Here is a 27,276-nt window from a genome sequence, read left to right as displayed (position 1 = left end):
ATGCCAAAACTGTGCGCATGGAGCGTGAAATGTCGGTCAACAAAGTCACACATAGCAGACGAAAGCTGTATGGAACTTAACACAAAGCGGAAAATACAACGCTCTTTTTCATAGTACAGATAGATCAGAATTTGAAAATTACGTGGTAGGACAACGCAGAGCTCCTTCGTTGCATTGTTTACAATCTCCATGGCTGACAATAGAGGGTAGGAAGCGCAATGTCAACCACGCACTTAAACGCACAGAGCAAGCAAGACTCGCCTGGCTAAATGCCTCTGTTCGAGTTCTACTCGGGCTCCGTCCACAATATATTAAGCGTGATGAAGAATGAAACTGAAATCCACGCTGCTCACTGTCAGAAATTAACGTCTTTGCCGACGAGGGACGAGGTCATCGACAGACGATACAAAATATAAATCCGTAGTGCAGTGAGGAAGGCTCTTGAGAATTTCACATGTTAGCGCATTTGATTGCTTTTAAAGTATGCGAGATGCACGGTGGTCATAAGGCTTAATCACTCGTTTATTCCAGAATCATAAATTTTGTGCATATACGCAGTGCATTAAAGACATAAGCATTAAATGTAATAGTGATCCCTAATTTCTTTCATCTTATCAAATCTCTATCATCAACAGGTGTTTCCTAAAGGCTGAGAAACTAGTTTTGATACGCCAATAAAGTAGCTCAAATCAACGATCACTAGATGGAAGTCACAACCCAGTCATAGGCGTATGTAGTTAGCTGCACTTTTACAACATCCCTGTACACACTTCTTGCAACATCCCTACAGACCTCCGCAGAATGAACCTGTGTAAGAGGAATAGCGTATAGCTGTGGATTTAGCATAATGACTCATTGAAATCGTTGATAGTGTCAAGTAATTGCTAATGTAGGATGCTTTTAGTGGTTTTTTTTTCAATATCGTGTGCTGTTTCTCGCTTTTCACTGTTCTTATGGGGCCATCCATACAGATGTTTTAACGGAGTTGTGCCTCATAAATTCGATAACGATTCAGTTCTCAGAGCTATAACACCAACAAAAACCAAGCAGAACAAATAAAAGTCAGTTGCCTAATTTGATAAAACCTGGCGATTTTAGAACGAATCTCACAGACTATGTCCACAATGTGGAGGTTTTATATTGAAGAAGCAGAGACACTTTAGCATGCGGGCAGTGAGGCCGTATAAGATAAATTACGACCCTTACATAGGCATAAACAACATACAAGCGATAATTTTTGTAACGTTCTCGCATACAAAGTACTCTCCGACATGCAGTGCAATGGTTTGCGAAGAGTGCATGCATGTACATGGAGATAGGGAACAGGGCTGTAGAGCGCAGTAATGAAAGGATAAAGTTGTAGAACCGTCGGATTGTATTACGCTCGTGGCAGTAAATCGAGATTTGGTCTTTGAAATTCCTTACAGACCATGTTTGTCATGACTTTAGCGCAACTCGGCAACATGAAGATATTCGAAGAACGGAACTAGTCCTAAGACAATAAATGTATAATTTAATTTAATTATTCCTTGTAATTCGTTTGTGTATCACTTTTCATGTCTAAAATACCTCTTGAAGTAGTCTTGCCAAGTACTAATTTTACTTTATTTTATATGTTTCTTTTTATTTAGTGTAAACTGTTTATAGATACTGTTTCGCGAGATTAGTGTTAGTTTTTACTTGTTTGCTGGCATTAATATTAATTTATTGTTCAAATTTTTTATCTTCTAAATTGCATTACCACCGCACTGTCAAAGTTAATATTTACTATGTGCTTGTGTCCCAGTCCACATGAATAGCATGTTGCTCTGTGTTGTTTGCAACCATTGTACCTTACTTGGTGACGATTATCAGTTAAAGTCTGAGGATGGCATTCTAAGCTGAAAACTTGTTACCCAGAATAACTTAATCCTTTAGAACGTAAGCAGTATGACTCTTTTCATTTTTCTAGGTACAAGGTGGTACACTAACGAGCAAGTATGACTACGCAGTCCTCGCGCTAAGCAACTAGTTTTAATGATACTTACAATTTTACTTGCAAAAGAACTCCGTTATTGAGGAATTGACAATATCTTCCCCATAGGTTTTAATATACCATAGAGCACTTAAAGGGCAGAACTCAAAGTATTTACAAATGTTGCACAAAACCCAACCTCATGTCTTCCAACAAAGAAAGCAGTAAAAATGCTGGAAACTTCTTATGGCGGGGTATTGTGTGTATCCCTTCAGGTTTTCATGAAATCGGTCGCTAGATTGAAACACCGACCAAGAAACATCACTTATTCCTACGTAAAATATCCTTCGGATACGGCTCTCACCCACTAACATCCACATTGAGAATTTATAATGTTTTATTGTCAATACCCAAGTTTCAGTTACAAAGTCTGAATGCATATTAAAAGGAGTGTGTGAAAGTGATGTACGTGTCTAACTCGTTGGTTTATTTCAGCCATATTACGTCTGTTTTCCACTATTTTATTTGTGTTTTGTTATTCATCTACATTTACAGCTCATATAAGATGAGATGGGATCCCTCTGTTTCTTAAAATCTTCCACTTTTTCGATTTACTTTATCAGACGCCATTTGATAGTCAATGAGCCAAAACAATTCATAGGGTTTTTATTAGTTTTGTCATAATGAAGATATACCATTATCTTCCTTAGCGGAAACAATATTGGGCATTGATAATTTCCGCGAATGGTATTAGTCGTTTTGTTAAAACTGTAGCATAAATTTATAAAATACATTTGGAATACATTGATGATTATTTCCTTTCTTAAATTCGGGAAATCGCATGTTACATTGAACAAAAAGTGCTTCTATGTGAAAACAGGTCGTTACGAGGCTCGGGGCGAGCAGAGTAAGTCTTGCATGTAATACCTGGAAGATTATCAGTGCTGATGCAGAAGTTGCAAAAGAATTACGAGCACAAAAAGCTATCACAAATTAATGTTCAAAACTATTTGTACATAAAGCAGAAAATAAACAAAGATATTCTACAAAAAATGTAAAAATAATTATATAAATCATGTAACCAGCACACTTGTGGTGCGATTTCAGTACGTCGATTTGGGAATAGAAATTCGAATATTTGTTGTATAAATATGCATCGCAAATTTCTGTTGCGCAAGAGTCGATAGCAGTAGCTTAATTAAGGTAACTTGCATTTCATTTGAGGATATCACGAAGGTAAGGAATTCTCTCTTAGAGGGACAGTGGAGCGCCGGTGGTGTAGTGTATCTCAAATAACTGACCTGTAAATTCCCATAAAGCCCCGAAAATGGCTGGCAAATGAGAATTTATTGTGCATGTGAACAAATGGCGAGATCAACAACCGTGCGCATTTGTGTAAGCCATATAGCCTGACGGATGGGTCGTCCGATAATCTGATCAAACTTCCAAACTATGAGGAAGAGAAAGGAAACGGAACTGTTTTGTTGGATGGAAAACTCTTGTAGAGGAAATGAAGCCGAAGATGAACAGTAAATGTTTCTCTCCTATTACTTTCAAATAATTATTCCAAACTCTTTTCTATTGCTACTTGTTTCTTCAAAAGACTATATGCCAGACGTCAATCCACACCATAATGGTGAAATAGTAGGATATTGCTTAATGAAATGAATCTCTTTTTGAAAATCGAAATATAGTATGAATACTGTTAGATACAATGTTAAACGCTGAACGTGAAGAAGACGGAGATGTGTAAGGTAAATAAGTACATATCAAAGCATAGCAAATACGTGTTGGAGCTAAATGCGTGAAATGTAGTTCCATTACTTGTTGTCATATATTTCACAGAAACAGAGTCATGAACGGACCGAAATGGCCATACATATTTTGACTATTATATTTCAACCTGCAAGTTGTGGCATTGTGCTACAGCCTACTGGCTACCCTCGGTTGACATGTAGATACGATCTACAGGACTCTTCTTAAATATGGCAAACGCATGAAAGCAGTACGACGCTAGTTATTGCTCCAAAGGATTTTGTTGGCCTTCCTGTGTCCGCTATAGTAATCGTCGTTCAGGGCTCTGTACAAAGATAATTTGTCGAGATAATGAACCAGGAAGCTTTTCATAACCGTTTATGTTCTGACAATGCTCGAATATTCTATTAGTTAAGATAAATTAGATGCACGTATTACAACATAAGACACAAAAACAAAACAAAAGTTGAGAAGTATGCTGCTAATATTGTCGAGAGACATTACTGTACGCTTCTAAGGAACGAAGGCATTTAACACAAAATTCAGGAATTAATGTAATGTTCCCCCGTTCCACACAGATATGATGCGAATGACTCACAGCTCTTCTTCCATTTTTTCTAAAATCTTTCTTGTTCCTGTTATCAGATAAAACTTTTTCCACTTTTCAACCACAAATTATATATACATAATTTATATATATAATTATATACATATATATAATTTTCGATTGAAAAGTGGAAAATGCTATAGTGACGAGCATCTATTGAAAGTGGCTGAAGGACGGTGAAATTATGGTTAGGCAACAAATTGTTGTACGCCCACCCTTCATGACAAAACGTGAAGGTCAGAGGTTTGCCTATTCTGTAAAACAGGATAGGCTGCGATCTGTTACAGAACTAAGGACAGTGTGCAGTGCAGTTGCAGGTACACGTGTTTCGGAGCACATCATTCAGAGGACATTGTTGTACATGGGGATCCCCAGCAGACCACGCCTGCGTGTTACAATGCTGACCCAACATCGTCGTCATTTACAATTACTATGAGCACAGGGCCGTTGAGATTGACCTTGTATCAGTGGAAACATGTTGTCTGGTCGGATGAATCTCGTTCCTTGTAATACTAGGTCCGCGGTCGTGCAGACGAAAGCTGCTCGGAACATGAACTGTGGCATGGACGCATGCTTGTGTCGTCACTATTATGCAGTAGGTGATAATGAATTGAATTTTCATGCAACCTGTGGTAAGTCTCATCTATTAAATATCTTGGTATAGCTTTGGAAAGCAATATGGAATGCAACGAACATGTAATAGTGTAGGGGAGGCGAATGGTCAAACTGTACGGAAGTGTGCTTTATTTGTAAAGCAGACCACATACAGGACACCCATTCTTGTGTCTTTCTCAAGTTTTCAGAATCCAAAACAACTCTGATTAAAAGAAGACATCAAAGCAATTGAGAGATGGGCTGCAAGATTTGATAGTGGTAGTTTTTAACAACACTGAGAAATTTAGAGAGACGATATGCGAAGCTGACTTCATAACAATTCTACTAAGCCAATGTACATTTCGCGTAAAGTCGCCACTCACAGCCTGACTGGTGGGGCGACAAACACATCCCCCTGTGCCGCTGAGTGTGTCGCCGACCCATTAGACTGTGAATGGGCACACTGTGACAGCTTAGCGGTTCCTAACTTCCTGGAATGATGGAGTGTGGGATGGCAGGTAACAGTCCGCCAGCAAGCCAAAGCAACTGGGCCACAGATCCGGCCACTATACAATCACCCACATAAAGGTGAACGGGCCGGAGGAGACTCGTTAGGCAGGAGGTTGGCCTGTGTTGGGGGCCTTAGAGACCATGAAGGACTTTGGGCACGTACAGAGGCCCACAGATAGGTCTTTTCCCTTGGAACAGGAAAGGAAGTCGCAAGCAGGGTTACAGGGTATCCTCTGTCATCCAACAACCCGGTGGCTTGCGAAATATGTACATAGATGTAAAAGTAATCGACGGTACCATGACGACTGTGGACTGTAGTTGCGGCCTTCAGTCCGAATCCTGATGCAGCTGTCCATGCTACTCTATCCTGTGTGAGGCTCTTCGTCACTGAATAACTACTGCATCTAAATCCATCGGAATCTGCTTACTGTATTCATCTCTTGGTCCCTCTCTAAGATTTTACCGCTCCCTCCCCTCTACATTTGCCTGCAGTACTAAATTGGTGATCCCTTGTTCTTTTAGTGTGAGTCATATCAACCGATCCCTTCTTCTGGTCAACTTGTGCCACAAAATTTCTTGTCTCCCCAATTCCATTCAGATCTTCCTTATTAGTTACGTCATCAACCCATCTAATGTTCAACATTGTTCAGCGGCACCACATCTCGAAAGCTTCTATTCTCTTTTTGTCTAAACTGTTTATCGTTTATGTTTCACTACCATACAAGGCTGCACCCCAGACAAATACTTTCAGGAAACACTTCCTAACCCTTAAATCTGTATTCGATGTTAACAAATTTCTCTTCTTCGGAAATTATTTTCTTGCCATTGCTAGTTTACAATATATGCCCTCTATACTTCGGCCATAATCAGTTATTTTGCTGCCCAAGCAGCAAAAATCATCTACTACTTTAAGTGTATTGTTTCCTGATCTGATTCCCTTATCATCACCTGATTTAATTCGACTACTTTCCATTATCCTTGTTTTGCTTTTGTTGTTGCACATCTTATATCTTCTTTTCAAAACACTGACCAATTCGTTCAACTGCTCTTTCAAGTCTTTTGCTGTCTCTGACAGAATTACAGCGTCATCGGCAAACTTCAAAGTTTTTATTTCATCTCCCTGAATTTTAATCCCTATTCCTAATTTTTCTCTGGTTTCCTTTACTGCGTGTCAAATGTACAGACTGAATAACGTCAGGAATGAGGTACAACCCTGTCTCCTGTTCCACACTCTCCTCAACCACTACTTCCCTTTCATGTCCCTTGACTCTTATAACTGCCGTCTGGTTTCAGTACAAGTTGTTGATAGTCTTTCGTTCTCTGTACTTTACTCCTGCTACTTTCAGAATTTGAAAGAGGGTATTGGAAAAGCTTCCTCTAAGTCTACAAATGCCGTAAACGTAGGTTTGTCTTTTCTTAACCTCTCTTCTAAGATGAAGCGTGGAGTGAGTACTGCACAGCGTGTTCCTACATTTCTTCGGAATCCAAACTGAACTTCCATAAGGTCGGCTTGTACCAGTTTTTTCATTCTTCAGTAAGGAATTCGTGTTAGTATTTTGCAACGATGGCTTATTACACTGTTTAAATCATTACATTTGTCTTTAGCCACTCCCGGTTAGCAATTTGCAGTCCATAGCAATCTCATGTTTTAAACAATTTCATTCCCCTCAACATGCTTCATTCGCTGCATTTTTATATTTCCTCCTTTCATCAATAAAATTCAATATTTGTTATGATATCCAAGGATTTCTACTAGGCATTGTCTTTTTACCTATTTGATTCTCTGTTGCCTTTACTATTTCATCTCTTAAAGCTAAAAATTCGTCTTCTACAGTATTCCTTTCCCCTGTTTTATTCAACCGCTGCCTAACGCTGCCTCTGAAACTCTCAGCAACCTCTGATTCTTTCAACTTATGGAGATCCTGACTCATTAATTTCCTACCTTTTTTCTAATTCCTTCAGTTTTGATCTGGATTTCATAACCAAGAAGCTGTGGTCATAGCCCACATCTGAACCTGGAAATGTCTTACAACTTAAAATTTGCTTCCTATAAATTTCTGTGTTAGCATTATAAAGTCAATTTGAAGCCATTTGGTGTGTAAAGGTCTCTTCCACGTATACAACATTCTTCTACGATTATTAAACCTAAAGACAACTATCATTAAATTATGCTCTGCGCAATATTCTACTGGCGGTTTCCACTTTCACTAAGTCCATATTCACCTACTATAGTCTACGGAGTATGACCTAGAAACTACACTACTGGCCATTAAAATTGCTACACCAAGAAGAAATGCAGATGATAAACGGGTATTCATTGGACAAATATATTATACTAGAACTGACATGTGATTACGTTTTCACGCAGTTTGAGTGCATAGATTCCGAGAAATCAGTACCCAGAACAACCATCTCTGGTCGTAATAACGGCCTTGATACGCCTGGGCAGTGAGTCAAACACAGCTTGGATGGCGTGTAAAGGTACAGCTGCCCATGCAGCTTCAACACGATACCACAGTTCATCAAGAGTAGTGAATGGCGTATTGTGACGAGCCAGTTGCTCGGCCACCATTGACCAGACGTTTTCAATTGGTGAGAGATCTGGCGAATGTGATGGCCAGGGCAGCAGTAGAACATTTTCTGTATCCAGAAATGACCGTACAGAACCTGCAACATGCGGTCGTGCATTATCCTGCTGAAATGTGGGGTTTCGCAGGGATCGAATGAAGGGTTTAGCTACGGGTCGTAACACATTTAAAACGTCCACTGCTCAGAGTGTCGTCAATGCGAACAAGAGGTGACCGTGACGTCAAACCAATGGCACCCCATACCATCACGCCGGGTGATACGCCAATACGGCGATGACGAATATGCATTCACCGCGATGTCGCCAAACACGGATGCGACCATCATAATGCTGTAAAAAGAACCAGGATTCTTCCGCAAATATGACGTTTTGCCATTCGTGCACCCAGGTTCGTCGGTGAGTACACCATCGCAGGCGCTCCTGTCTGTGATGCAGCGTCAAGTGTAACTGCAACCATGGTCTCCGAGCTGATAGTCCATGCTGCTGCAAACGTCGTCGAACTGTTCGTGCAGATGGTTGCTGTCTTGCAAAGGTCATCTGTTGACTCAGGGATCGAGATGTGGCTGCACAATCCGTTACAGCCACTCGGATAAGATGCCTGTCATCTCGACTGCTAGTGATACGAGGCCGTTGGGATCCAGCACGGCGTTCCGTATTACCCTCCTGAACCCACCGAGTCCATATTCTGGTAACAGTCATTGCTGCTCGAGTTGGTCGAGATCCAATGTCGCGATACGATAAGCCGCAATAGCGTTAGGCTACAATCCAAACTTTATCAAAGTCGGAAACTTAATGGTACGCATTTCTCCTCCTTACACGAGGCAACACAACAACGTTCCACCAGGCAACGCCGGTCAACTGCTGTTTGTGTATGAGAAATCGGTTGGAAACTTTCCTCATGTCAGCACGCTGTAGGTGTCGCCACCGGCGCCAACCTTGTGTGAATGCTCAGAAAAGCTAAGCATTTGAATATCACAGCATCTTCTTCCTGTCGGTTAAATTTCGTGTCTGAAGCACGTCAGCTTCGTGGTGTAGCAATTTTATTGGCCAGTAGTGTACTTGAGCATTATTGGGAACCACTTGCATCTCTTCATGTTTTATTGTCTTCCCAGACGGCGACGGCGTCTCCCGACAGGATAATTACCGGTGTCACAAGGCTAGGTTCGCGCTATTGTGAATTGGGGAACACGGCAGTGAGCTGGCGTTGATGCCTCGCCGTAGGCTCTGCGTGGGGTGGGGACCCAGTCGTAGGCGGCTATTACCGACCCTGTGGTGGGGTGGCGCATCCCCCCAGCGCGTGTCTGGTGTCCCTGGGGAGTGGGGAGTGGGTGGTGGGGGCCGCAGCGTGCCGGCGCCGGCGGACCGTCTCCGTTAATTGGCGTGGCAGGCGCGTTGCGGGCAGCGGGCAGAGGGCGCTAATGGCCGCGGCGCCCACGCGATCACGCGACGCGGCAAAGGCCAGGGGCGGGCCGGCCGGCCGGCGAGGACGTTTGCCTCCGGTGCTGGACTGCGTGCCGGCCGCCCGTGACATGCGACCTTTCTCCAGGACCGGGATTGTTAATATGTAGCGAATCAACTGGATCCGCTTATCCCGCATACAATTCTCGTACACGGTAATGCGATTTCGGAGAAACGCAAATCTCATGAAGGTAGTTCTCGGAATCCATTTCGTGGGGTTAAACGTGGCTTCACTGCAGCCAATAGATATCTTCGGTTTACTTTGTTTTGCTTAAATATAAAAGCAATTCGCTTACCCGAAAGTTAAATAACAATCATACAAATTTGGTCGTAGTGTTTGACACAGAGCAGCGTACAAATTGAAGCAAACCAAGTGCTGTATCATGTGTGAGATACAGAGGCGAGCGAGTGCGAGGGGACTTACCCCAGTTCACTGCTAGTAGCGCCACGTCACCTTATCGCGTCTGCATGCAGCGCACAAGTATTTCACCACAATTTAGTATGAAATTAAAAATCAAAATAATGTTCCAAATACCAAGTCTTGATGTTCTAAACTTAATAGTTTACGGAAAAATGTCGTTTTAAGAGAAAAATCAGAGGCGCTAAATAACGACGCTAGGAAGCCAGAATTTGGTGGTGCAGTAGGAAGTTATAAATAAGTGATGCTGGTTTCCAAAACCATAAAACAAAAATTAACGCCAGAATCCACGTTTTTCGGAAGAATCAGAGGCGTTAAATAATGGACTTAGTAACTTGAAAATTTGTTTTATGCTTTAGTACAGCCTAAAAATAATAACAGAGAGTCCACGTTAATCTACCTCATAGTTTTTGAGTAATTAAATAAAAACTAATTTTGTAACTAAAATGTACCTAAGTGTTGTAGATTAAGTACTTGAAATTTTAATAATAGAAGATTTTGGTTAAACCAGATGATCAAATATATCAAATAATAGAGCTACACCAAGTTTAAGGCTTGTAACAAATAGCAACTGATCTAAGTCTTAGCAAAGGTGTGGTTCAGAGGTAACAATCTACTGTTAGTTCCCCTAAATAAATTCTATTAAGGAAAGTTTTCATTCTAACGAGCTGAAACTTTCTACGTGCTTTCAAACTGCTTATCTGCATACCAGCAAAAATTAAGAAGTTTCTGAAGTAATTGGTAACTTTATTGTTGAAGATTATGTGCCCGAGATAGCGGTCGTTTGTAGACTGCTGCCGTATGCAAATAGACAGACATCAGATGTTTTCTCGGCAGTCCGCACGGGCACCTTATAAATACAGCCACTGAAGCAGTAGGAAGGCTGTGTGCCTGTAGTTTTAGCAGGAGGAGATGTGTCTCTGCGACTGGACAGACAGTTTGTTGTGGACAATGCACGATCAAATATTTCCGGTTCCGCTCGCCGAAATTAATATGGTTTGGTCGTACACGGCTTGATTTTAAGCCCAAATCGTTGCATAAAATTGTTCATGGAGTCCTTTTTCTAATCTAAACAACAGCAAACTAAAAAGCAGCAAGAACTGAATGATAATTAAATAACTTTAAAACCTAAATGCACGAAAAGGATCCACAAAGTTTTAAATTTTAACCGGAAGCTGACTTTAAATGAGTGCACAACTTTGTCTGAATTACAGCCAACCAGCAAACTTATAAATTTACTAACAGTAAGGATAAAGGTAGAGTAAATGCTTAAAGTCGCTCACTAATACGGGAAGAACCGGTAGCAATATTTTAAAAGTTCCATAGCGTGAAATTTTACCAGTTTCGCAGCGAAATCTTAAAGATCATTACCAGTAAGACTGCCACGACTAATACTATACTGTCTGCCATCGGGTTCCCCTAAATGGCAGGCAGGACCGCATAACAGCCACGCTATGAGGGAAACAAACCAACAGCCAAACAGGCGAAGACATCAGGTAAACACGCCGAAGATTCCAGTCGATTAATAGGAACCTTTCCTTGCAGAGGTCGCCGCGACATATCCCGCCACGGGTTTCTATTGGCTCCAGCTGACTATATAGGCCAGGCCGGTCGAAGGCAGACCAGTCTTCGTCCGCTGCTAATGGCAACCGCTATAGCAGAGTCTCCGAGAAGATATCACCGAAGCCGCTGTACTGCACCACCGATAGAAGTACCAGCCGACCGAGAGGAAACACATCTCCGGCTAGATCGACGGACGTCTACATCTATTGTACAGCCACCTATTGTATTGTTGAAGAAGTTACGTTCAATAAACTGTTGGAGAATACAACAAATACAGCGCAGGTTCGTCACATAGTTAAAATGAAAAAATCACGGAAGGGCACAGCTGCTTACAGTCAGATGAATAGCAATAAAGGTCGGCTGAACGAGTCCCAACTGAATTCAGACAATCAAAATATTTCTAAGTTTCAACTGACGATCACCTTGTCCCACTAACAATAGCCTCCAATCCCAACAGCGCGTTGCCCTACGAAACCCGAGAAAATACGTTTCCAAAGTGATGAACACCAACGAAAAGACAGGATGTCCTGTAGTGGAAGTTGTTTTAATAGCATGGTCACATGACCACTACGCTTTTCAACTCTCGCTGTCGGTGTAAATTTTATATAAAGGGTGTGATAGGGATAAGTAAACATGCAAGCAGCCAAAGTGTCGTAAACTAAAACGACGTGTACCAGGCGATCGGTCTGCTTAACGGGAGCCCCTAGCAACACGCATTTTTCACGTCAGAGGCTTTGGGTACAACTCCTAAGATTTCAGGAGGAAACAGCGATCCTTACGACCATGCGTCAGTCCTGCTACGAAAAAGCACAGATTACTCGTACAGGCAGACAGCGCTGCAATGATAGGTGGGACTTGCTCCTGCGCACCGCTCCTCTCTCCTCAGATTGTGTAAACTCCTCGCTTACTTACGCTGACTGCTACATTAATTCATATGCGCTATATATGCTGAAATCCCCACTCCATGATGCCATCGCTCGTCGCTAGAGGAGCCATAACGAAGTGGCTTCTGACCTCACATTCAACTTTTTTTGATCCATTTATTTCTCAGTTCTCTAAAATACTGCTATACTACTCCACTAACAAGAAAACTACTGCTCTGACCGTCAACACCAAGTCATTTGATGGCAATGGTCATGCCATGCGCTTACTTCAGTTCCTGATTCTGATTTGCATTCGCTATGGATATGTGTTAGTATTTGTGTGTGTGTGTGTGTGTGTGTGTGTGTGTGTGTTTGTGTTTGCCATACTCTTTTGGTGACACAGCAGAGCTAAGTATTCCGTGTAAAGCATATTTACAGAATTTGTAGCACAAAGTAAATGTTTACATAACTTTCTCATCCATGAAGTGCCTTGAGCAAGTTTTTATTCATTCGAATTTAGGTGCCTTCTTTCACTACGTTTTCAGTAAACCTATCAACAAACAGATAAGAAAAGACACGGCTTGGCAAAGTGAACCTAATAACATTACGTAACATCTCAGTATTTACAATGTTATTAATGACTGTGTCTCCTGAAGTGGAAAAAATAGCAACGCTCACTTACCCAAATGCTGCTGCCTCGACCGTGAAGAAATGTCGCTTATAAATGGACTGTTAAGGTATTTTAGTTGTTTCAAAACTTCTGATACTAATGTTCACGTCTGGGAGAGGCCGCGAATCTGTTGATAGCCTGCACTTCTGTTTATACTGGCCTATCAATTAAAATAAGCTGACTTGAATGAATAAGCGCCTCGCTACATGTCGGGGATGAATCGCTAATGTCGAGGACCGTAGTGGTAAATAGATGGCCACGATGCGGTAGTTAACTCGTCCATCCAGTGCTTGCTACCAACCATACCCCGCAGAGCCATTACTTCACTAGAAGCTACACAAGCCACAGATTCACACGTGAATACCTGCTAACGGCACGTCACATGTCTTTGGTCAGGACGTTTCTTCAATGCTTCAGTGTCTTGTGCAGTACAAGACACGCTGTGATTGTTTCTGGGGATGCTGATTCCAATGATAACGAGCTGCTGTCACTGCAGCACGGACATGAGCAAGAGGAAGGCGAGCAGCGACGCATCTCCCGTGAGCATAATTTGCGAAATTAATTTTGGCGGAGTAACGCCAGTTGGATAGACTGTTTCTGTTTGAAGACCATACTTGTGTGGTCCAGCCGCATAGCCTCGTAGGATGACGTCGCCACCTCTCCCAGGTGACTTATGGTGGTACAATGGTATCAAGCATATCACCCGTATAGTTCTATGTGTAAGTCACTTCTTCCCCTCGATTCCTCACATGCAGAAATTGTTCATTCTAAAGGAAACAGAGGAATTGTCTCTATATTTTCCATTTTCATTAGATTTGTATCACCGATTTCGGGGCTATGCTCGCATGATCTGACAGAGACGATAATGAATGATGCGAACTGCAATATGTATTTAAAATAGCCTTGGAGGCAAATGACAGACAATATAGTTTCAAAAATTCTGCAAGGAATAAAAGAAAGATACTGAGGAAAAAAATTACATTATTTTGGCACAAGGAACATATGAATATGGATCGTAATCTCAACTAAAGAGATGACGTATAAGTAATCTGACAAGTATGTTTTAACAATTTTGAAGGGAGAGCTATTGCAAGAGTCTCGAATGATATGTACATAGAGATATGACATTACTGGTGGTTGCTGCGTGAAATGCTTGAAAGGAGATTCGTTTGAGGAAAAGCAGTCGTATTGGTCTCACCTTCATGAGACTGAAAGGAGGAAGAAACCATACATTAATACCAGACGTCAAGACATATCTCTTTAGAGCTAATTAGACAACGAAATGGTATAACTGACCTCTATTATTATTATTATTGCATTTATCTCACAACGAGAAAATCATGAAATCTTTCTTTTATAGGTAACAGTAATATTTCAAGAAGACGATCATCTATAATCTTGCCACAGTGGATAGAAATGGTTATCTGTGTTAGATATTGTGTCTCAGTTATGCGTTGAATTATTACCAAAGACTGCATGTAATATTTTTCCTTTTATTCACAACTGGATTCAACTATTTACTTTCTGAAGAAAAATCACACTGATTTCTGCTCAAGCGAAAGTCACTGAGTAGCTTCGAGTTGCGTGATTACATTTCAAATATGTATGTACTGTAAACCGCGTAACCCAATAACGTATCCGATTTAGAAAGTAAATAAACTATCCGCAGGTTCTGTTGAACGGTAGATACGAGTAATGGCTGTTAAGAATGAAAATAAATTAATGGCGTTACGCAAAATACACCGACTTCCACTAGAACAATTACAGTGGCCACACCTAACTTTAATGTTACAGATTAGTAAAACACAGGAGATGATATAAACAAGTTTTCAATCATTATTATTTCAATTAGAAACATACACTTATATTCATGAAAAGAAACACAGCGATCGCAGTGGTGGTCGTAAAGACTAACAGAAGACAATGGAATAGAATAGAATTAATGAGTCATTGGCGTGAAAAACTATATGTACTGAAACATGAGTAAGCTAGGAGCTCTAGCTTCTTACTGTGTGCTTACTCTTAGACAAACATGACGCTTTACACACGAGTAAATCGTAACACTGTTGAACTCAGCTATATTCATTATATACGTAGAATTACTTCGAAAAACGAGAATCTTCCTGAAATTACTAAGCGCTCCATTAAGAGGCCCCACAATGGTAAGGACTAGGTTCGTCAGCGCCTCTGAAGTGTCTTTTAGAGAATCGCAGGAAATCAAAGCTAGTGTGCATGATTGAAAAGATGAGCCTCGTTCTTTCTCAAACCGAGTCAATTGTCTTAATAACTTGATAGGGATAATGTAGCAACGCGAATATTCGCTGATCTACAATGTACGAATCGTATGTATTCTAATCACTCTTGAAATTCTACGGAGCCATTGTCCAATAAGTTGACGCATATTAATTACGTGCTGAAGTATTACTTTCCGACACATCTAACATTCCCAATACGTATGAAATCAGTGTTTCGTCGAGTTTACATACAGATGTGAATAACTGACAGTACGTGGTAACGGTGACGTATGTACCAATGCTAGCGACGGAAACATATGAAAATGAGTAGTGGCGTTCTGCAACCGGTCAGTAGCTCCTGATGTGATTTGATTTGCAGCTTACAAAAACACAACTCTCCTCATTACTGTATAACGCTGTTGCCTAAATAAGCAGCGATAAGCTACTGCTTTTTGTCGAGTTTTAATTGGGCTTCATTTGGAGTGGGGCGCGAGAGCGTTAACATTCACGCGTCACAGCTCGAGGCGTGGCAGGAGCTTTTGAATACATTGTCGGCGCAACAGCATAAAACGTTATCAGTCTGTAATACGAGTAACTGAGTTCGTTTTCCGCTGTAAATGTACAACAAAGGAGTCATTACTGCCTCGCATCATGGTTAAATGGGAGCAGCTAATGTTACATGGCGAACGTCAAACGTTTTAAAAAAACGTGCGTTTTCTCGGACATGAGACAATGAAGTAAACAAAGGAATTCTATTTGTGCACTCATCACAACTAATCTGCTCAATAAAACTCGCACCTAACGTTGTGTAATATTATACTCTGTTCCGGGTGAGGCCGGCCGGTGTGGCTGAGCGGTTCTAGGCGCTTCAGTCCGCATCCGCGCGACTGCTACGGTAGCAGGTTCGAATCCTGCCTCGGGCATGGATGTGTACGATGTCCTTAGATTAGTTACGTTTAAGTAGTTCAGAGTTCTAGGGGACTGATGACCTCAGATGTTAAGTCCCATAGTGCTCAGAGCCATTTGTTATTACTTCTCGGTCGTTGTCTGTCGTCAGCAAACTGTAGGGACGGACTCGTGACTGGAAATGCAGGAAGGATGGATCTACCAGCATGTGTCCTGAAATGCAGCGTTGCCACGGGAGATGGCGCTGACAAATGAAGGTTCCTCCGAACATATACCGTGTGTTCCTTGTGTTTTGCTGGCTGTGCGTTTGACGCATTGTTCTGTAAGGAGCAGAACGGTCCGGTATTCATGTCGGGAACAAGCCGAGATGGTGTTTGTGTAAGTCCAAGGAAATGAAAATTCTCGAGAGGCAGAACCTGGTGCTCCACATCTGGTGTACACATAGTACGCTGCTTCCCTGCACGTTCGTCTGTCTGGAAGGACCCATGATCTCACAAACGCCCGGGAAGGCTTTGAAATGTTGTGCGATGTGGCTTATGTCTGTGAGGCTACTTGATTTGCTGCCTCCATCTGCTTGGCCGTACACGAACACTATCTCGGCTTGTTTCCGACATAAATACGGGACCATTTTGCTGCTTACAGTACACTGCATCAGTCTTACAGCCTGTAACACATGGGCGTGTGGTCAGAGGATCTTTCAGTCGTCAGCGCGATCTACCGTGGCAGCGATACATTTACGGACACTAGTTCATAGTACTTTTAATCCTCCATTAACAGTCAGCAGTCCGTCCCTACAGGTTGTCTGTTAATTCACGTCCGGGCTACTGAGTGTGGTCCATTGATAGTGACCGGGCCAAATATCTCACGAAATAAGCATCAAACGAAAAAACTACAAAGAATTCGTCTAGCTTGAAGAGGGAACCAGATGGCGCTATGGTTGGCCCACTAAGTGGCGCTACCATAGGTCAAACGGATATCAACTGCGTTTTTCAAAAATAGGAATCCCCATTTTTATTGCATACTCGTGTATTACGTAAAGAAGTATGAATGTTTTAGTTGGACCACTTCTATCGCTTTGTGATAGATGGCGTTGTAATAGTCACAAACGTATAAGTACGTGTTATGACGTAGCATTCCGCCAGTGCGGACGGTATTTGCTTCGCGATACATTACGGGGTTAAAATGGACCGTTTACCAATTGCGGAAAAGGTCGATATCGTGTTGATGTATGGCTATTGTGATCAAAATGCGCAACGGGCGTGTGCTATGTATGCTGCTCGGTATCCTGGACGACATTATCCCAGTGTCCGGACCGATCGCCGGATAGTTACGTTATTTAAGGAAACAGGAAGTATTCAGCCACATGTGAAACGTCAACCACGACCTGCAACAAATGATGATGCCCAAGTAGGTGTTTTAGCTGCTGTCGCGGCTAATCCGCATATCGGTAGCAGAAAAATTGCGCGAGAATCGGGAATCTCAAAAACGTCGGTGTTGAGAATGCTACATCGACATCGATTGCACCCGTACTATATTTCCATGCACCAGGAATTGCATGGCGACGACTTTGAACGTGGTGTACAGTTCAGCCACTGGGCACAAGATAAATTACGGTACGGTGACAAATTTTTTGCACGTGTTCTATTCAGCGTCGAAGCGTCATTCACCTCAGCGGTAACGTAAACCAGCATAATATGCACTATTGGACAACGGAAAATCCACTATGGCTGCGACAAGTGGAACATCAGCAACCTTGGCGGGTTAATGTATGGTGCGGCATGATGGGAGGAAGGATAAATGGCCCCCACTCTATCGATGGCAATCTAAATGATGCAATGTATGCTGATTTCCTACGTAATGTTTTACCGATGTTACTACAAGATGTTTCACTGGATGACAGAATGGCGATATACTTCCAACGTGATGAATGTGCGGCACATAGCTCGCGTACGGTTGAAGCGGTATTGAATAGCATATTTCATGACAGGTGGATTGGTCGTCGAAGCACTATACCGTGGTCCATACGTTCACCGGATTTGACGTCCCCCGATTTCTTTCTGTGGGGAAAGTTGAAGGATATTTGCTATCGTGATCCACCGACAACGCCTGACAACATGCGTCAGCGCATTGTCAATGCATGTACGAACATTGCGGAAGGGGAACTACTCGCTGTTGAGAGGAATGTCGCTACACGTATTGCCAAATGCATTGAGATTGACGGACATCATTTTGAGCATTTGTTGAATTAATGTGATATTCATAGGTAATTACGCTGTAACAGCATGCGTTCTCAGAAATGATAAATTCACAAAGGTACATGTATCACAATGGAACAACCGAAATAAAATGTTCTGTATTTTAATTAAAAAAAAAAAAAAACCTACCTGTTACCAACTGTTCGTCTAAAACTGTGAGCCAAATATTTGTGACTATTACAGCGCCATCTATGACAAAGCGAAAAAAGTGGTCCAACTAAAACATTCATATTTCTTTACGTACTACACGAATGGCGAACCATAGCGCCATCTGGTTTCACCCTTCAAGCTAGAAAGTTTCGTTCTCTGACGTTTTTTGGATTGACGCTTATTTCGTGAAATATTTGGCACGGTCACGATCAATGGACCACACTGTATGATATTTTGAAATACGTTCATGGACTGTGTGTTGCATGGATGAGGCTTATATTAATTACGCGATGAGAAAACCGTTCCAATAACTCACTGACTGAGAAAAGCTAATCAGTAGAATAACATAATTAAATATTTCGTCAGTTGCATTCAATCTTTGGTGTCATTACACCAGGCTGCGGTGAGTCTGTCACATAGTAGCTCTAATTAAGGGTAATACCGGATATAATCCGAGCGTTTGTTGGAAAACCGCAGTGCCTTGCTAGTCACGTTCCTATTGGAGATCAAATTCTCTTCCCTTCCTCCGACCTTTGAACTGTCTTACACAGACACTTTTCGGAGGACCTACCATCCGTGGAATAAAATATAAGAAAATGACACAGTGTAAATAAAAAGAAATGCTTTTTCGTGTGACATATTGATGTTCAGAAACTTTAATCAAACTTCCATGTGATGATTACGTTTGAGAGATATTGCTCACCTCCTGTGGTTTTTGTGGTTTACGGTGAAGCGTTTGCTGTACGTGATACCGACAGACACTCCAGAAGGTCTAGCTGCCCATTTGGTTGACGCTGCAGCGGTTATTCGTGAAAAGTTTGGTTGTTTGCAGTGTGTTTTAGAGAATCATTAACATGCAGACCGCAGTTGTGAATTAATGTAAATGAACGACATTTTCAGCAACATATGTTAAGCAGTATATATCACACGACAGTTTGAGCACCTCCTCTAAACAGCGCTAGCGTCGTAAACTTCCTGGAACATTTTCTGAGGGGAGGGGGATGTCAGCGAGTAAAAGTTTCGTAAAAGTTTTTGTGAAGTTACATGTAACGTTTGTTGCAAGTCACTAAGTGCTCTCCTTCTCAAATAATGGATGAATATAATCCAGGTATTTGCGCACGTTGAGCTACGCTGACTCAAGGAATACGATTATACACAGTTTATAACTGTAATACTTGTCTATTGTGTTAAGCACTTAACATAAGATTATAATTATTCATGAACAGTTACGACAGCATTTTAAATTTTTGTATTCGCTCAGTAACCAAGTGAAACATTGGTAATCAAATTTTTGTTTCTCTTGGAAGCCGTTAGCTAGGTAACCATGAACCGTTTCGCAATATATAGATGTAGGGTTCATTACTCAGTTTCTTATGCAGTGCTGACCTAAAACCCGTTAACATCGCTTCCGAGAAAATTTACGACTACGATAATTTGGAGACACTGGAAGCGTGTGACGTTACATGGCATTCAAATGGGAACATAAATGTGTATTCGAAAATCCTCTATCAGTTCATGACAAAGAACATGGAGGAAATCGTCGAAACATGATGATTTACCCTACTTTAACTGTGCAAGAAAACTGCGAACTTAACATGTGGCTTGGTCTTCCGAAATACATCATTAACAAGACTGTATTTGATCATTTATTCAGTCAGAGGATATTAGCCTCTACTTCAGTGAAACGAGAAGTTCATATAAGCACCATTTAAATTTGGCATCTGTTTGGAACAAAAATCCAAGGAGAGGGGATGAAATTTTTCCCTACTGAAAATTAGTGGAAGAAGGAAAGGAAAGTTAAAGGTAAATGTCTTGTCGATATTGCTGTCGTAGGTGACACAGAAGTAGTTCACGTAGATTAAGAAAATAGGGCAGGGAAAATACGCCGTAGACTTGAAGCACAACAGAATTTTCCTGGTCCCTATATAAATGGGTGTCTTGAATCAAAATGGGCTGCTCGAGATTTGTAAATTCTGTCTCTCAAATAGGAATTTAGGACGTTAACAACTGGAATATAAACTATATAATTATTATAATATCAGTAATATTTTATCCTTTAACGATCTTCATCATAGAAAATCCGCTAATGAGTTTCCTCTAAAATCTACCGGAGTTATAGTAGCTAAGCGACTGGGTACAGGCATTGGCTTGTGAGCCGACGTGTGAATGTGCAGATCTGACTGTCGACGAGAACATTCTGGAAGGCGATACCGTGTTTGTTGTTCTGCACGGCGCTACAGACTGGCACAGCTGGTTGTCGGCACGGCGATAACATTTTGAAGCAACAGACAAGAGTGGCAACAAACTGTAGGCGAGACTCAGCCAGAACCACGTGGTGTGCGATTTGAAGAAGATGTGTCTCTACAGATGCCGTCACGGACCACGCTACAAAAAGACTAGTGGCGCCTACGGAACGAGACTACTGGTTACAGAAGGGAATTTTTTTAAGTACAGTTTTTACGAAACTTTCTGACAGGTTTAAACTATTTTCCGAGCCAGGAATAATTCTCGGACTCATTCATTTTCGCGAACAATGATCCAGCCAACAAAGCTATCAAAGCACGACTCATGGCACGTCCTACAGCTTCTAGCCACATGAGGTGCTCTCACATTTCCTACAGAGATCACTGTTCGCCATAGGAGAATGGTATGGTTGGCGTCCATATCTGTCACACGGCTTTAGTCTTTCAAAATGTATCATTATTTTTATTACTACAGACCTAACATGAGGTGAAAGTTCATCTTCCGCGCCGTATATTCTGCAATTTTCTCATACTGAGTAGTGTTTGCTGTATAATATGGCGTTACATAAGCAATCAGAAGGTATAACATCTATATTGCACCACCTTATTTTTGGCAAAGAGTCATTTATACCCACCAGTATTTAGAAATAGTGATGAAATATTTTTCCTACGATTAGGCGGCAAGTGACGATCGAAGGCATGAGATAGGATGAAAGCAGGTGATCTTTTATGTAAGCATCCAGTGTGAATGGCATACCCCGTAGGAAAAATCCGTAAACAGAAATTTCAGTGTTGATATCGCGGTTAAAAATGTGAACAGATTGTGTTAGCCTTCTGATATGGGAACAGATTGCTTCTAGACAAATGCTCGTTTATTTAATAATTACAGTGTACCTTACAAACGGAGCAGTACATTGCCCAGGAGCAGACCACAGATAACACATGGGTCTACAATGCTACAGAAACACCAAGAAAACAAACAAACGAAGTGAACCTGACACGAAGTACCTCATATTAGTGGTCTTAATGTCGAAAAAATTATCGCTATGGTTTATTTGAAGGACGGAAAACAAGAAAAAAATAAAATGAAGAGTAAAAGTGGTATATAATTGACATATGAAATTAATTTATTTGAAGAATCGTGGAATCATGCCCAAGACAGAAACTGTGCGTAATTAAAGCTGATGCTTGTGTAATTACCTTGCTGGAAGAAAGCTGTATCTTACAAATGTCATTCAAAGAGTCAAGACAAGAGATTTAGGAGTGCTTATTTTGCACGACTGGAAGAAAGCCAGGAGACACACTGGAAAGTGAAACAGTGAGAAGTTTAAGCTACGTGCAGTGGTTACAATGTTACGTAATGTGGCGCTGAGCCAGCTGGCTGCTAAAGGCGTTACTCTTCCTAAAGGGCTAATAATTCTCTCGCTCTTTTTCTCTTTTAATCGAATTAACAGCCCATTTAGCCTAGAAACCGTTTCTTTCGCTGGTATTCTTGCATATAAGTATTGTAAAATGGGGTAATACAGTGCTCCACGGTTTATTTTGACAACTATTTATAATTTTCTAATTCCCATATGAAAAGCTTTTCACAAGTAGTAGTAGTTTTTGTGATTGTCACGGCTTCGTCGGTAACAACCTAATATTTTGGAAGAACTTAATTTTATGTAACAACGGTCATATGTTTACTCAAATGTTGGTGGCAAACAAGACGTTGACTGCTGGGAAAGCATCTATACTTACGTTAGTTTCTTTCTTCTTTGCTTTATTCGAACATGCGTTTGCGCAACAATAGAAAAGCGGATTTCTTATGGTTTTCAATTATAACGTTATAAATGAATTAATGAACAACGCTATTGATAGACTCCCGATATTAAGATGCCACTGCTTGGAAATACCATGGGAATCTCCACACTGCAGTCCATTAAAACTTGGCTGTCAGTCATGTTGCATGACCTGTCAAAGTTTGATCACTTCCAGGTGCCTGGTTCCATTTTGCTAGTGAGAGCCGGGTACTTGTTGATTCGCAGTCCTCTATTAGTTCCATAAACGCATTCGATAAGCGCATTCGGTAGCAGTCAGTATGCATAACGGTCTATGATACAGAGTGTATCGCAATTAATAACGAAAACTTATTTGGGTGAAAATACACTGCTGTGTAAAACTTAAGCAGGAGATAGGTAAGTAGTAAAACGCATCGATAATTCGGTGGATATGAGTGAAAAGGAGGGAGCATGTCTCCAGAGGACTCCCATTGGACAGCACATGCCATGAGCTCAACGTGACTAAGGGGCCACATGGAGCTAGGCCCGCAATACGAGGCAATTGAAGGAACAGAACAACACGTGCGTCAATCAGTGAGCCTCATTACAACTGGCCGAGGGACAACACTCAGATGACTTCACACGAAGAGGAACGACCGGGAAACTGGAATGAGGATGACATGTGACAAGTTTAGTCCAGGGGTATGGCAATCACAGGACTGCTTCACATGCATGGGGAGCGTTTCGAACCACAGGCACTACTACCGAAAGGAGAGGAGGTGATCACTCTTGGTCACCTACAGCAGTAGAAGATCGCTACATCGTACACAGACAAGAAGCGACCCACGTCAAACAACGGGTTGAACTGCAACCACATTTAAGAGGACTGCAAGGCATTCAACCTCGAGCTCCACAGTACCATGGTGCCCTCTGTTACGAGCGACCCGTGCATTGTGTTCCGTTAACACCCGCACATCGGCGTTACCGTTTGCGACAGTGCAGAATGCATGAGATCCGGACCAATGAGGAGTGGGGTCCCGTGGTCTTGCCGGGTCAGAGCAGGTCCAGTGTGAGTAGTGATTCATACTGTAAGAGCTGGGAAAACGCTACGCAGGAGGAGCTGTTGGAAAGAGAGGTCATTTGACTACTGGACAGTCCAGTCCTTTCGCCCCGACTTAAATGCCATTGATGACGTGTGGGATGCATTGGAGAGGTGTGTTTAAGCATGTCCACAGGCACCAACGACCATCCAGAAACTGTCATTAGCGCTGGCGGAGGAACAGAATGCCCTACCACAAGAACTCCTTCCTACCCTTATGGCCAGTGGGAGCACGTTGCAGTGGTCCGTACGGAGCATACACACCATTGAGAGCCATATCGTGCCTTTTGTAATGTGCATGGGGCGATCACAAATCGCGAGGACTTCATTGTATACATTGTCTTTGAATAAAAGTATCATTTTTGTTCGTTTCATTGCGTATTTCTTTCAGTTACCTTCTGTATTGTATTGTGACTGCCTTTATACGTACAGTCCAATTTTCGTCGACCTATGCTACCTGTTAGCGACATATCATCAGAAAGCTACTTTTGTCCTTAATTGCTGTATACTGCTGTATACGATGAAAGACATAGAAATATTGCATTAAACGTGAGTCCGTAAATGAATGATTTGCGAGGTAACTGCAAATGTGCTTTTACGGGCCGCCACTGACTTCAGTACGAAATATTGTATTTGAAACGTAAAATTTTCCGTTAAGCTCCCAAATACCTGCGCTCAAATTTCATTCGTAGTATATGGTTATGGAGCGCGGTGCATGCATGGTGAGGCACCTGCGCATATGGTGCTGATCAGGACGGGATTCAACGCGCCATAATGTTCCATAATGGATTTGACGAGCGGGGCCTGTACCTTGGCCATCGAGGTCATCTGACGTCAGTCCACTGGATTTGTCTGACAGGGATCACGATAAAAGTGAAGGACTCGAAGAGCAGTATCGCCAAGAATTACGAAATGATCCTTGGGTGTTTCAAATCCATAATGATACTACAAACGCGGAAGTAACTCTCTCTGTTACGCTTTCACTTCTAAATCGCTCAACTGATTTTGATAAAATTTTATATGGAGACAGCTCCAACGCTGAGGAAGTACATCAGTAGAAAATCATTGTTGCTTTCAAGAATATACAGCGAAATGTGGAAAATAATTACTCTTTGACTTTTGAACCTTATGTTTTGTGGAAATGCATTCATTGTTTGATGTGGTTAAGATAATACGATTCTTCATAGCAAACATATTGCTTACACAGTCTCAACGTATTTCATCCATAGTTGCACACTAATACCAGTCAGAAGCTGAGCGTCGTGCACCTCTTATAGCTTCTGAGATGCTTGAAGTCTCAGAACGATGACGTCATTTATATGCTGCACGAGAAATGGAGATACGTCGTGCCTTTACATGTGGAACGTGGAAGGCTTCTCGTGAGGCTGCAGTTGATAACGATATGCGAGAGCAGCCGTGGGTAACAGGCAGACACCTGAGGCAGCTGATGTTAAAATTGTAAAAGTATTACAAAATTTGCGCTGCACCGAGCTACAAATTATTTATCCGTTTTTTAACGCTGTTTAATAATTTTAGGAAGTCCACATTTTATTTTAGTGCTGCCAGTAGCACTCATCGCAACAAAATCCGATTTGTGCCAACAGTTCCTGGTGTTGCAGGTAGTGTGACTGACAGTTGATCAGAATTCCTGGGTTCGAGTCCTCATTTGGTTGGATTTTCTCTGATCGGGACTAGTGTGGGTACGTGTGTGTGTGTGTGCGTGTGTGTGTGTGTTTTATCCCCTCATCATTGTATCATAATCGACGCGCAGGACGCTGAAGTGGCATCAAATAATAAGACTTGCAACAAGCAGCCGAACATCTCGAATAGGGACCCCGGCCATAAAGCCATACGCACATTTCACTTCATTTTATTGATACGCAAGTGCAGTCATGGTTAACAATTAGAATAAAGTGCTTATACAATGAAACTTCCTGGCAGATTAAAACTGTGTGCCGGACCGAGACTCGAACTCGGGACCTTTGCCTTTCGCGGGCAACTGCTCTACCAACTGAGCTACCCAAGCACGACTGACGCCCCGTTCTCACAGCTTTAATTCCGCCAGTACCTCGTCTCTCCTGCTTATACAATCCTCAAAAAGTGTTTAATCGATACTGTCATATGAAAAAGTAAGGAATAAACCGCTGAACCGATTTTGATGAAATTTGGTATGGAGACAGCATGCAGCTTAAAGAAGAACATGGGCTATTTCAGATAAAAGAAATATATCGACCACTAAGAGGGCGAATTAAGGAATGGTACTTTTCTTACATCAGTGAACATAAATAATGTTAAAAATTAGTTTAATTTATTGCACAATGTACACAGTGCATAATGTGTAAACGCCACGTCGTCGTGCGTTCTGGCAGTTGGGGGAGGCTGCACATCTTTAGCTATGCTCACCCGAGCAGGAAGACACGTGAGTACAGCTGACGTCATTGCATGTACATTAGCTTACCTACTCACCGTCACTCATCTTAATTAAACTACTGATATATGAATGTAGTCACAGTTAACAGCTAGTGACTCATAATCCACTGCAGACATGGGTTCAAGTATTGCATCCAAATGTGAGGACGACATGGAAACACCTTATTTAACACATACGAGTGTACAATAAACCGTATGGAATGTGCTGAAGCAGCTTCTTGTCGAGGTAAGGTGTTGATGAAACTGGAGTCTGACAGACTATTGGTATTTGGTTTCAATTTTATCGAAAATTTAACACTATGGGGGTGACATAATGGGTGTAAGCTCTTTCTGAAAATATTTCATTATTAAAGAAATACTAAACTATTTTAAAGCGACATCTTTGAACACTAGTATTTGACATCCCAGGAACAAATAAAAAAATACGTATGTCAGTGCTTTTGGAAATTGAACCACTGAGAGGGTGAAATAGAGGATGAGATTTTACATGAAAATATTTTATTATGAAAGCATTTCTTAAGCTAAATCTATGAAAATTTATATTTGGCTTCTCAGTTTGAAATAAGAAAAATACATGTTTGTCTATCTTTGGATATTCAGTCCCTATCTGGTGAAATAGAGAATGAAAGTTTGATGGAAATATTTCATTGTGCAAGCAGTTGTGAAGCTAAATTTATGAAAATTTGTATTTGCCCTCTCTGTTAGAAATCAAACACATTTATGTCAGTGTTTTGGGAAATTAGAACCCTAAAGGGGTGAAATAAAGGGTGAAACGTTTCACGAAAATATTTCAGTGCGAAACAAGTTTTAAAGCTAAATCTTTGAAAATCGGTGTTTGGCTTCCAGGCTAAAGATGAAAAAATACGTGTTTCACTGTTTTTCGAAATTCAACCCCTGCGGTATCAGAATGATACACCGACTCACCATTGCCTAGTCTAAACTGCTAATGATAGAAACTTGAAGTTTGGAGAGGGTGTGGATCCGTACTTCAGTCATCGTTTAAGGAGGGATTGTCCGGAATTACACTCCAAAGGGGGTGAAAGAGGGCATGAAACGCTTTTTGAACATATGTTGCTATTAAGCGAATTTGGAACCTAGAACTACGAAAACTGGAATTTGGTTTCTCAGTCAGAAAATAGAAACTACACGTTTCAGCATTTCTGGAAATTCAACCACTAGGTTCGTAAAATGGTGGGCTTAAGTTTTTTCTGGAAATAAAT

At 41.5% G+C, this 27,276-nt stretch overlaps 1 protein-coding gene and 1 non-coding gene across 2 annotated transcripts in view; both read right to left on the bottom strand.

The window, feature by feature from the left end:
* Positions 1-9,538, bottom strand: part of LOC126451318 (uncharacterized) — a 123,782-nt gene extending 114,244 nt beyond the window's left edge. The window contains exon 1 of the mRNA XM_050091032.1: positions 9,274-9,538. Coding sequence (XP_049946989.1) covers positions 9,274-9,538 — 265 coding nt within the window. The remainder of the gene's footprint in view (positions 1-9,273) is intronic.
* A 16,040-nt stretch (positions 9,539-25,578) lies between these two features.
* Trnas-cga (transfer RNA serine (anticodon CGA)) lies at positions 25,579-25,653 on the bottom strand. The gene has a single exon. It is a non-coding gene; the product is annotated as a tRNA-Ser (tRNA).
* Positions 25,654-27,276: the final 1,623 nt, after the last annotated feature.

Source organism: Schistocerca serialis, chromosome 1, assembly GCF_023864345.2.
Source record: "Schistocerca serialis cubense isolate TAMUIC-IGC-003099 chromosome 1, iqSchSeri2.2, whole genome shotgun sequence".
Taxonomy (NCBI): domain Eukaryota; kingdom Metazoa; phylum Arthropoda; class Insecta; order Orthoptera; family Acrididae; genus Schistocerca; species Schistocerca serialis.
Note: the sequence above shows the minus strand (reverse complement) of the source record. Positions and strands in the feature narration are given on the sequence as shown.